The sequence below is a fragment of the Oncorhynchus mykiss genome, chromosome 2, assembly GCF_013265735.2.
Source record: "Oncorhynchus mykiss isolate Arlee chromosome 2, USDA_OmykA_1.1, whole genome shotgun sequence".
Taxonomy (NCBI): Eukaryota; Metazoa; Chordata; class Actinopteri; order Salmoniformes; family Salmonidae; genus Oncorhynchus; species Oncorhynchus mykiss.
In genome coordinates this window covers 69,847,621-69,860,256 of record NC_048566.1, presented here as the reverse complement: position 1 = coordinate 69,860,256, position 12,636 = coordinate 69,847,621, and the positions used below count along the sequence as shown (strand labels likewise).

The 12,636-nt window shown below is 45.2% G+C and overlaps 1 protein-coding gene across 2 annotated transcripts in view; it reads left to right on the top strand.

The window, feature by feature from the left end:
• Positions 1–12,636, top strand: part of LOC110501833 (capping protein, Arp2/3 and myosin-I linker protein 3) — a 36,060-nt gene that overhangs the window by 10,435 nt on the left and 12,989 nt on the right. For both annotated transcript variants that reach the window (XM_036954547.1, XM_036954544.1), the window contains exons 13-30: positions 215–292; positions 440–516; positions 589–693; positions 820–889; positions 1,263–1,344; positions 4,162–4,258; positions 4,374–4,428; positions 6,576–6,748; positions 6,879–6,947; positions 7,085–7,178; positions 7,259–7,357; positions 8,031–8,159; positions 8,304–8,417; positions 8,615–8,790; positions 9,006–9,093; positions 9,622–9,711; positions 9,866–9,932; positions 11,427–11,776. In XM_036954547.1, the coding sequence (XP_036810442.1) occupies positions 215–292; positions 440–516; positions 589–693; positions 820–889; positions 1,263–1,344; positions 4,162–4,258; positions 4,374–4,428; positions 6,576–6,748; positions 6,879–6,947; positions 7,085–7,178; positions 7,259–7,357; positions 8,031–8,159; positions 8,304–8,417; positions 8,615–8,790; positions 9,006–9,093; positions 9,622–9,711; positions 9,866–9,932; positions 11,427–11,776 (2,013 nt within the window). The remainder of the gene's footprint in view (positions 1–214; positions 293–439; positions 517–588; positions 694–819; positions 890–1,262; positions 1,345–4,161; positions 4,259–4,373; positions 4,429–6,575; positions 6,749–6,878; positions 6,948–7,084; positions 7,179–7,258; positions 7,358–8,030; positions 8,160–8,303; positions 8,418–8,614; positions 8,791–9,005; positions 9,094–9,621; positions 9,712–9,865; positions 9,933–11,426; positions 11,777–12,636) is intronic.

Below are 12,636 nucleotides of genomic sequence, written 5' to 3'. Positions count from 1 at the left end.
ACTGATATGTGACAGGATATGCATGCTACTTGATATCGATATGTGACAGGATATGCATGCTACTTGATACTGATATGACTTAATGATACAGGAGGAATCTCAGAGTAAATGTAATACTCCACTGTACAGTATTGAATTGAGTTGCCCTGTAGTTGGGTTTGGCTCTAGTCTACAGGACCATAGCACTGAATAGCTTTACATCTTTACCTGTCAGAACCTGTTTAAGTTCCTGTCTGGGACCAATGCTGTATCTTACCTGGACCTGAGTGGCACAGACTGCCCTGTGGACACTGTAAGTGGCCTTTGCCCTTTCACCTCCAGCCAGTTTCTGTCATATTCATCAACTTAAAATACACAACCTGATCTGCTTTTCGATGTCACATGTTTGTGCCAATGTGAACCAAGAACCTTTACATCCCCAACTTCCTTCTCTCCCTAGCTGTTTGTATCTCTGTCAGCAGGCTGCTGCCCCAACCTGGCCCACCTCAACCTGTCCAGAAACCCCTTCTCCCACAGGTGAGCTCCCTGCCAGCTGTCATCTCTGACTAGTGTTGCCCAACCTGTCCACTGACCGGTCTCTGTCCCCAGGAAGGTGAGGGAAGTGACGAGGACTGTAAAGGAATTCTTCAGTAAGTGCAATGAGCTCAGATACGTGGGATTGGCAGGAACCAAACTACCCCCAGAGGCTCTCAGGTGAGCACTGATGGAATGTTAAACCAGTGCATTATGTGTTTGCATTTTGATTGACATATTTGTGTATACTGCTGTTTGATACGCATATTTTTGTGGTGAAATGAACCCAATCGGTCTTGTATGCAGATTGTTGTTGCAGGGTCTTGCCACAAATACTCATCTGTGTGGACTGGAGCTAGACCTGAGTGGCTGTGAGGTACCTATATATATATATATATATATATATATATATATATATATATATATAAACACACACACACACACACACACGCACACACGCATGTTGTCGTGGAAATTCAGTACTGAGAGAGATTTGGTCATTTCTTCAAATAATCATGATTTAATATTGATTAATTATTGCAATAATGAGGCTGGTCGACCCCCCCCCCCCCCCCCCCCCCCCCGCCCACCGTTGAGTGTTAGACCGAGTAACCTAACCTTTACACATTTTTCTATCACAATGTACTGTACACACACACACACACACCGTTCACTTTTTTTTATCATCACTAACCAGGTAGCTGAGCTAGGTTTTGTCTGGCTGATAATCATGTGTATTATATGTGCAGCTGAGGTCTGCTGGGGCCCAGGTGATTCAGGAGCACATCTTTGAAGCCAAGGCCATCAGCAGTCTGGACCTCTCTGACAATGGTATGATTCCTCACCTCCCCATTTTCTCTCTCACTCTCTCTCCTTCTCACCTTCTCTCTCTCTTGCCTTCTCTCTATCGCTCTCTGAATCAGATGCTCTCATTTTCTTCCTACCTGGAGAGAGTACAGGGAGGTGTGTGTGTGTGTTAGGTGGTGCCAGCAGGTGATAAATCACACACAATTCAGATAATATAACATATATTATTCTCAGTGTGTGTGTGTCTCATGGGATGATCCCCTGCTCTATAGCACAATGAGGAGAGGCCAGGACCAGCCCAGCCTCACCAAGGGGGAGTGGAGGGGGCTGAAGGGCTGTTCTGGGAACTGTTCAGGGGGACTCAGGGGAACCAGTGTGTGGGCATCATTACGATCAAACCCCTTCACTAGAGTAGAGTATTCTGTATACATTTCTGAGCAGGAATCTCAGAGGGCAACCGAATGCTGCAGGCAATTTATATTCAAGGCCAAAGAAAACATTTGGTTTTCCATTAATAATATGAAATGCAAAGTACCTGTTTTTTCTGCGTTATTATTATAACTAGGCATACTTTTGGAACTACCAATAGAAATGAGAAAATACCATTCTCTTCTCTTACTATGATCTACAGTGGCTTGCGAAGGTATTCATCCCCCTTTGGCATTTTTCCTATTTTATTGCCTTACAACCTGGAATTTAAATAATTTTTTGGGGGCGTTTGTATCATTTGATTTACACAACAGGCCTACCACTTTAAAGATGCAAAATATTTGTTATTGTGAAACAAACAAGAAATAAGACAAAAAAAACAGAACTTGAGCGTGCATAACTATTCACCTCCCCAAAGTCAATACTATGTAGAGCCATCTTTTGCAGCAATTACAGCTGCAAGTCTCTTGGGGTATGTCTCTATAAGCTTGGCATATCAAGCCATTATGATTTTCTTCAAGGCAAAACTGCTCCAGCTCCTTCAAGCAGGATGGGTTCCGCTGGTGTACAGCAATCTTTAAGTCATACCACAGATTCTCAATTGGATTGAGGTCTGGGCTTTGACTAGGCCATTCCAAGACATTTAAAAATTTCCCAAATGTTTCCCAACCACTCACTCGAGTGTTGCTTTAGCAGTATGCTTAGGGTCATTGTCATGCTGGAAGGTGAACCTCCGTCCCAGTCTCAAATCTGTGGAAGACTGAAACAGGTTTCCCTCAAGAATTTCCCTGTATTTAGCACCATCATTCCTTCAATTCTGACCAGTTTCCCAGTCCCTGCCGATGGAAAAACATCCCCACAGCATAATGCTGCCACCCCCATGATTCACTGTGGGGATGTTGTTCTCATGGTGATGTGAAGTGTTGGGTTTGTGCCGGACATAGCATTTTCCTTGATGGCCAAAAAGCTACATTTTAGTCTCATCTGACCAAAATACCTTCTTCCATATGTTTGGGGAGTCTCCCACATACCTTTTGGCGAACACCAAACTTGTTTGCTTATTTTTTTCTTTAAGCAATGGCTTTTTTTCTGGCCACTCTTCCGTAAAGCCCAGCTCTGTGGAGTGTACGGCTTAAAGTGGTCCTATGGACAGACACTCCAATCTCCGCTGTGGAGCTTTGCAGCTCCTTCAGGGTTATCTTTGGTCTCTTTGTTACCTCTCTGATTAATGCCCTCCTTGCATGGTCTGTGAGTTTTGGTGGGCAGCCCTCTCTTGGCAGGTTTGTTGTGGTGCCATATTCTTTCCATTTTTTAATAATGGATTTAATGTTGCTCCGTGGGATGTTCAAAGTTTCTGATATTTTTTTATAACCCAACCATGATCTGTGCTTCTCCACAACTTTGTCCCTGACCTGTTTGGAGGGCTCCTTGGTCTTCATGGTGCCATTTGCTTAGTGGTGTTACAGACTCCGAGGCCTTTCAGAACAGGTGTATATATACTCAGATCATGTGACAGATCATGTGACACTTAGATTGCACACAGGTGGACTTTATTTAACTAATTATGTGACTTCTGAAGGTAATTGGTTGCACCAGATCCTATTTATGGGCTTCATAGCAAAGGGGGTGAATCCATATGCACAAGTTTTTGAAAAGTTATTTTTAAAATTTCACTTCACCAATTTAGACTATTTTGTGTATGTCCATTACATGAAATCAATTTAAATTAGAGGTTGTAATGCAACAAAATAGGGAAAACACCAAGGGGGATGAATAGTTTTGCAGGCACTGTAATTTAAACCTGGTTCTGGAAACACAGTCAAAAGCTGGAACGCTGAGAATAGCTCAAATCAGGCCATGTTATTTCTGGAACAGGCAGATAAGATCAGGCAGGCAGGGCTCCCAGCCTCCCACAGACAAACCTCCATGCAGCACTGAAGAGTGACCAAGGGCAGACACATCAGTGTCAGTCAGAATAGACACAGCACTGCTGGGACACTGAGGCTCCTGCACCTGCCTGTCTCCCAACCAATTTCCTCATCCATATTCATCCGGTACAGACAGAGCTTGGACAACAATTTATAATGAAGAGCGGATACTATGGTGTATTACTGTAACCATGTAGCATGAGCACTTCTGGGGATCACACCGACTTCACACTGACCAAGACTATGATGATGTGGTACAATCTCCTACACTAGCCAGTGGCTCAGATATAGAGACCATTCGTTTTCATGGAGAATGCACCTTTCAAAAGGCTCCTGGGAATCCTAAATGGTGTATTTATGACTGAGTAGGCTCAACATAAATTGAGCTGACATGAGATGGCTTCCTCAAAGCATACAGATATACAGCATGCAGAATGTCTACTCTTCCACAGTGAGTTACTGATATACATCTCTCTCCTCTCAGGTTTTGAGAGTGACATGGTCACCTTGGTGCTGTCCATCGGTCGTAGTCACTCCATTCGCCATCTGGCTTTGGGACGCAACTTTGCCATGAAGTCCAGGTGAGTAATTTAATCTGTCAGAACCACTGTTTTCTATTCATCTACCTGTCAGCTGTCTCTTCACTCTCTCTCTCTCTCTCTCTCTCTCTCTGTCTCTCTCTATCTCTCCCCACAGAGCTCTAACAGATGTCCTACAGCGTATCGTCCAGCTCATTCAGGAGGAGGAGTGTGTGAGTGCTTGATTTCTTAAGGTGCATTCAGAAAGTATTCCGACCCCTTGACTTTTTCCATATTTTGTTACATTACAGCCTTATTCTAAAATTGATTGAATAAAAAATGTCCTCATCAATCTACACACAATACCCATTAATGACAAAGCGAAAAACAGGTTTTTAGACATTTTTACTAATTTATAAAAATGACAAAAACCGATACCTTATTTACATAAGTATTCAGACACTTTGCTACGAGACTTTAAATTGAGCTCAGGTGCATCCTGTTTCCATTGATCATCATTGGGATGTTTCTACAACTTGATTTTGGTAAATTCAATTGATTGGACATGATTTGGAAAGGCACACACCTGTCTATATAAGGTCCCATAGTTGACAGTGCATGTGCAAAAGCCAAGCCCTGACATCAAAGGAATTGTCTGTAGAGCTCTGAGACAGGATTGTGTCGAGGCACAGATCTGGGGAATCGGACCAAAAAATGTCTGCAGCATTGAAGGTCCCCAACAACACACTGGCCTCCATCATTCTTAAATGGAAGAAGTTTAGATCCACTCTTCCTAGAGCTGGCCGCCCGGCCAAACTGAGCAATAGGGGGAGAAGGGCCTTGGTCAGGGAGGTGACCAAGAACCCGATGGTCACTCTGAAAGAGCTCCAGTTCCTCTGTGGAGATGGGAGAACCTTCCACAAGGACAGCCATCTCTGTAGCACTTCACCAATCAGGCCTTTATGGTAGAGTGGCCAGACGGAAGCCACTATTCAGTAAAAGGCACATGACAGCCTGATTTGAGTTTTCCAAAAGGCTCCTAAAGACTCTGACCATGAGAAACAAGATTCTCTGGTCTGATAAAACCAAGATTGAACTCTTTGGCCTGAATGCCAAGCATCTGGAGGAAACCTGGCACCATCTCTACGGTGAAGCACGGTGGAGGCAGCATCATGCTGTGGGGGTGTTTTTTAGCAGCAGTGACTGGGAGACTAGTCAGAATCGAAGGAAAGGTGAACGGAGCAAAGTACAGAGAGATCCTTGATGAAAACCTGGTCCACAGTTCTCAGAACCTCAGACTGGGGCGAAGGTTCACCTTCCATCAGGACAATGATACTAAGCACACAGCCAAGACAACGCAGGAGTAGATTCAGGAGTCTCTGAATGTCCTTGAGTGGCCCAGCCAGATGCCGGACTTGAATCTGATCGAACATATCTGGAGAGACCTGAAAATAGCTGGGCAGCGACGCTCCCCATCCAACCTGACAGAGCTTGAGAGGATCTGCAGAGGAATGGGAGAAACTCCCCAAATACAGGTGTGCCAGGCTTGTAGCATCATACCCAAGAAGACTCGAGGCTGTAATCGCAGCCAAAGGTGCTTCAACAAAGTACTGAGTAAAGGTTCTGAATACTTATGTAAATGGCATATTTCAGCTTTTTTTTATATACATCAGTAAAACATTTTTACCCTGTTTTACCTTTGTCATTATGGGGCATTGTTTGTAAAATGATGAGGAAAATAAACAATTTAATCAGTTTTAGAATAAGGCATAACAAAATGTGGAAAAAGTCCAGGGGTATGAATACCTTCTGAATGCACTGTACATAGGGCAGAAGCCTCGAAGTTAGAGGATGAGTAACCTGGTGGTAGATGGCTAGTGACTAAGTTCAGAGCAGGGTACTGGGTGGAGACCAGCTGTGATTGCTATTTAACAGTCTGATGGCCTTGAGATAGAAGCTGTTTTTCAGTCTCTCGGTCCCAGCTTTGATGCACCTGTACTGACCTCGCCTTCTGGGTTGTAGTATTCTCCTGTTCCCTGCTAGGAGAGCTTTGTAATGATGGAGTCTCTGTGGATGCATAGTCCTCTGGGACCTCCCCTTGAGTGAAAGAAAGTATTTTAATTACCCCAAATCCTTCTCCAGCGAGACGAGGCCCGCCTCAGTAATTACACATTGAGCAGCTGAGACTCGTACAGTATACAAGGCTCATTGAAATCAGGCAGACATTTTCTCTGAGTATCAAAGAGCCAGATGTCAGGCTGAAGGTCATGTAATCCAACTGAAGTTTTCTCAGGTCCAGAGCCCCAGACTCTGGGCTCTGATTGGACGGATCAGATCAGTGGTGTATGTGTGTGTGCATGTGTGTGTGCCATGCCCACAGCCCCTGGAGTCTCTGTCAGTGTGCGACTCCAAGCTGAAGACAGGCACCACCATCCTCATCAACAGCCTGGGTTGCAATGCCAGCCTCACTAAGATAGACATCAGTGGCAACTGCATCGGAGACACTGGAGCCAAGATGCTGGCCAAGGCCTTACTCATCAACACTAAACTCAGGTAACCTAGCTATAACCCAACCTAACCATAAACTGACCTGCCCCAACCTTGCCTGCCCTAGCCGCAATCTGGAATTATATAACCGTGAACTAACCAACACCTGACCTGCCCAGTGTATATCTCTACACAGGACTCTGGTCTGGGACAGGAACAATGTGACAGCCAGGGGATTTCTGGATGTGGCCAATGCTCTAGAGAGGTAAGTCATAGAGAGGAAGAGTCTCAGTCCATCAAACAGGAATATTGCCTAAAAGATAACGTTACCCCTCTTTTCCTGCCTTTGAATGGTTGATTAATTCCTTATTCTTTTCTCTCTGTGTGTATACATAAACACAGGAACTTCACACTGCAGCACATATCCATCCCCATGAATGATGTCACACACGGGTATCGTAACAGTCCTGAGAAGACAGAGGAGGCTCTGCAGAAGGTGAGATTGGGTTGTTCACGGGGTGCATGATAAAAATTGATGTCTGAGTCACCCTGGTATAAAACGCCTGTTGTGTCCAGATCCAGTCGTGTCTGATCAGGAACAGCCAGAGAAAGTCTGCAAGCCCAGACCAGATACTAAACCTCCAACAGGGCCTGAAGACCGTACGCTCTGAACAGGTGGGTCAGTCCTTGTTCTTGGAGGCAACAGAAATATACACTGAGTGTACAAAACATTAGGAACACCTGCTCTTTCCATGACAGACTGACCAGGTGTATCCAGGTAAAAGCTTTGATCCCTTATAGATGTCACCTGTTAATTCCACTTCAATCCGTGTAGATGAAGGGAAGGAAACAGATTAAAGAATGATTTTTAAGGCAATTGAGACATGGATTGTGTATGTGTGCCATTCAGAGGGTGAGTGGACAAGAGATTTAAGTGCCTTCTGAACAGGGTATGGTAGTAGGTGCCAGGCGCACCGGTTTGAGTGTCAAGGACTGCAATGCTGCTGCAATGCTGCTGGGTTTTTCCTGTGTGTATTAATGGTCCACCACCCAAATGACATCTAGCCAACATGATACAACTGTAGGAAGCATTGGAGTCAACATGTGCCAGCATCCTTGTGGAATGCTTTCGACAACTTGTAGATTCCATGCCCCTTGATGAATTGAGGCTGTTATGAGGGCAAAAGAGGGTGCAACTCAATATTAGGAAGGTGTTCCTAATTTTTTTTGTGCAGTCAGTATATTAGTGTCTGTATGTATGAGGGTCTGTTCCTTTCCCATAGTCCTACATTTCTGGCACATTTGCCATTCTCACCCTGTATCTGTCTGTCTTCATCCCACATCTCAGCTGGTTCAAGGTCTGTGTCAGAGGTTACAGGAGAGTGTCCGACCTTTAGCCCCCTGCAATATACAGGAAGTGCAGTCAGACATATTGGCTGCAGAGGAAGTGCTTCATAATACTAAAACCTCCATTATGGTAAGGTATCTTTGAGTCCCACTGATACTAAATGTTCATCTATGTTTTTGAGAGGTCTAGATTCAACATAAACATCTAATGCCTAATAATGAAGGATTTTGAGAATGGTGAAATGTCACTAATAAGTTTGTGTTCAATCTCTAGCTATTGCCTTCACTTTATGATCTGGTGAAGACACCCTCTAGTGGTGCAATGCTGCAACACATACTGAATGACACGGCCAAAACAGTCACCAACGAAATAACAGAGGAGATTCAGGTAATACTGCCATTTTTGTTTCCGCATCATGTGTGTGAACAATGTATATGAGGCACCTGGTATCATTGTCAGTTACCAACCACTGATGACGATCAACATTCAGACAAATTGAAGAGATATGTCTAAACCTGCAACATGTGGTAGGGAAATTGTCAGGAGAGGTCATCCAGGTGACTGATATGCCATGTGTGTTCCAGGAGCTGGCTCAGGCCTTGTTGCAGTCAGCCCAGACCCTCTGTCCTAGGGTCACCCACAGGTCAAGTGTCTGTGAGCAGCTGGCTGACTGTGTGGCTAAGAAGTCCAGACAGACAGCTCTGTTCATCCAGGACACCTTCATGCAGCACATAGGAGAACTCATCAGTAACAAACTAAGGTAAACAGCTGAATACACGCACATCCACCCTGAAACAAAAACACAGCTCATGTAGAACACAAACAGTTACATCGTACATAATCCTTGTTGTTTTGTGTCATGCTCATGGAATTGTTCCACCCAGTGCCTCCCACATCTCTCATTAAGCTCACTGGTGTTGCTTAGGATTTACTTCTCCCCTTCCAATATTTCTTTGTTTTTCATTTATTTTTCAGTGAACTCAAACTGTCAGTTAGTGTCTCCTTGGTGGAAAGTATCATTGATGAGGTTCTGCTGGACTTGTCTGTGGCTCAGCAGAAATTGGTGAGAGTGTGTGTGTGTGTGTGTGTGTGTGTGTGTGTCTGTGTGTGCCAAGCACACACTGGGAGAAGTTAAGTTAAGCTACACTACATCTACCCTTAAGAAACAGTTTACTTCACAAAAGTTGTTCCCTACATCCAAACTACTTTGTGATAAATGATCATATCTAAATTTGAAATGTCTTAGACAACAAATTGGAAGAACAGATCACTCTGGAGTTGGATGTTAACAGAATGCGTCATTTAGCCTATTAAACAGAAAAACTGTTTCATGTAAGAACTAGACAGGTCTGATGGGTCATATTTTATTTTGTTTTAGCAAAAAAGTAGTGTGAGGTTCCAATAGATAGCTACACCTATACATGGAAAAAACAAGTTATTAACTACTGAAAACACTGAGTTCAACTACCACCAAACTACTCCATAATGTAGTTAAATTACTAGTTGAACTATGTATTTCCCTACTCCGCAACACTCGTTGTGTTGGGTGTGTCCGATTAGTATAACTGATCACCACCCTCCCTCACCTCAGGACCGTCATATGAGGGAGCAGACCACCTCTGGACTCAAAACCAACGTCCCTCATCTACGAGTGGTAGACCATGACTTCCCCATGGATGATGTAAGAGCTCTAACATAGCCCCTTCCTAAAACACACACAACCCACCATACTAAACAATATATGTCATACCATTGTACCAGTCTACACAAGTATCTACATGACCTGCATTAGTTCTTGTTTAATACAACTATCGGAATTTCTCTCTCTTTCTCAGTATGTTCCTGTCATTTGGAGGAGCAGCATCCACTCCAAGAGTATCCGTCCAGCACCCTCAGTGAAAAGTAAGAACCAGGCTTGTCATCAGTCTAATTCTGATTTATTATACAGACTTTTTAGTAGGAAAGCTTGGAGTCTGGGATGAAACTAGGCAGATTGATTACAGTGTTAATCAGGTTTAGTTATTGGCTGCAGTCTGCTACAGCAAAATGCCCTTGACCTGTGATGTCAGCGGCTGCAATCAACCGCCACTGTGATTGGCTTAGAAAAAGGTTTCAACCAGAATTCACAGTTGAAAAGGTCAGGGGTCGTGTCTAAAGCATTTAATTATCCAGTTAGGAGTGAGCTCTAACAAAAGAGGGTCAGAAGGGCAGTAACATGAAAATAATGGAGCAGTCACAACAAAGAGGGAGATTCCACTAGAGCAATATGTTTCTGGATTGTTCTGTGTAAATTCCTTTAGTGCAATGTGCTCTTAAGTACATCCCAAATCAGATTTAGAACCAGTCAAAATGTTTCAGTGTGTTACACTCCTCCTGTGAGTAGAAATAACACTGCACTTTTTTAGCTCCTTGTCTGTGGAAAACTCTGTCAAAAGAGGCACCTTTAAGCCCATGTGTTTTACTGAACGTGAAGGGGTTATTGCTTATGTGTGTCATTCATGCAGCCCGGAACACTTGAGGGGCTGTCCCCCAATGCGTCTTGGGAGTTCCCCCTCCTTGTGATAGTGCTGTGTCATGGTGCTGTAGGGTTAAGGTCCCATATCGGAGGGGATATTCTGGGGGGCAGTGATGGAGGTGGTAGGGGGGGGGTTAATACTCTAGCCTCAACAAAAGATAATCAGCTGCCTGTCCAATAAAAAGGGCTGTGGCTAACTGGAGCATGGCCGGGTTACTTTCAGACCACTGAACCTCACTTGGGGGGACAGGGGAGGGAGGGAGGGAGAGGGGGGCACCGGCTTACAACCATTGTACAACACCTCCCCCTCCTTTGCCACTCTCTCCAGCCGTCCTGCTCTGCCGCTACCTGCAATCTGTCTCTCTCCCCATCTCTCTTTCTCTCTTGCACCATCTCTTTTTTGCTCTCTCCCTCTCTCTTCCGTCATTTAGATTCAGTGTTGTAAATCTGTCTGATTAGTCTCCTCTCTTCTCTGTGCTGTTGAGCCTATATATATTGTCATCCGTCGGACTCCTCTTCCATCCATATTTTCTGTTTGTAGCTCAGATTTTTTTTATTTGTTCTCTCCTCCCCCTTTCTTCGTCAATGGTCTCTCAATCACTATTCTCAGCTCGTCCTCCCCCTCTCTCTCTCTCTCTCTCTCTCTCTCTCCCTCTCCCCCATTATATCTTACATCCCCTCCCAGTTTATCTCCGTTATACATAGTTACCCTATTTTTACATGCATCCTATCATACGTCCTGTGCCTTTGTGTGTTGGTACCATTCCCTCTCTCTCTCTGTCCTCTCTCTCTCTGTCCCCCGCTCTCTCTCTCTCTCTCTCTCTGTCCTCCTCTCTGTCCCCCTCTCTCTGTCTCTCTCTCTCGTGTTTCTCTCTCTGCAGGTCTCCTGGATGTGGACTCGGAGCAGCAGGCAAGAGAGAGCATGCATTATCAGCAGGAAGGAGCATGGGTAGGAGGGAAGGTGCAGGCACTGTCGTCAACGACGACACTGTCAGTCACAGTGGGAGGCCAGCTGAAATCCGAAGGCCCCTCCCACACAGGGAGAGAGGCGGATGCTGCTCCTGCTCCTGCAGCTGCTGCGGCTCTTAGCAACAGTGAGCCCCGGCGCCCTGAGCCCGCACCTCCTCAGGCCCCTATGGACCTGCCCATCGACTGCCACACACTGAGGCACTACACCCGCTCCAGGCCCAGACCCAACCGCCGGAACAGCAAGCCGCCCAGCAAGACCCAGGTAAGAGGCAACACGACGAGCACCATGGAGGATGGGGATGGAGGGAAGAAAGGGAGGCACAGACAGAAGAAGAGAGAGCGGGTGGGATGCAGGGAGAGGCTAATCAATTGTAGTGACAGAGTTGCTTTCTGACAGAAGGCTGGATGAGAAGGGATGGCGAGAAAGAGAGATGAGGGAAGAGAAAAATCAGGGGAGAGCAGAGAGGATGGTGATAGAGGGGGAGGGAAGAAGAGTTGTGATGGCGGTATTCAGGTTATTGCAGCCACAGCAGCAGAGGCAGTGTCAGTGGCTTGCAGCTCTGGGCATTCTCTCTACATCTCCCTCCTTCCCTCTCTCTGTCGATCTGATTCTATGTCATCGTCTTGTCAGTGCTGCTGCTGTAGCTGTTGATGTGTTGAGGAGCCATTTCTGTGTGTTTTCTCCATATTTCCCCTGCATTAACGGCGGTCCTGTGGTTCTCAGTGGTGGACTGGGGGCTGTCAGAACAGGGCGCTCTCCCCACTCTGATTCTGGATGGCTCTGCTCTGTGTGACTGCTGTAGCATTTTAATTATTCATGTTTTCACATCAAGGAGTGCTCCCTCTCTTTCACTATCGCTCTCCTGTCAATGCCCTTAGGAGAATCCCTCTTTTACAGTGTAATATTGTTAAGGATTGTCAATGGGAACTGGTTGTGTGGGTGTGTGCCTGTGGGTATGTGTTTGCATGTATATATTCATCGTCGTGTTTGATTAGAATGTCTCAATGTTCAGCTGGGGCTTGGTGATGATTGATGGTGGTCTGTCTGTGTGTGTGTGTGTGTGTGTGTGTGTATTTTCCTCTGACACGATCTGTTTTGCCAACTGATCAAAGACAGCTCTC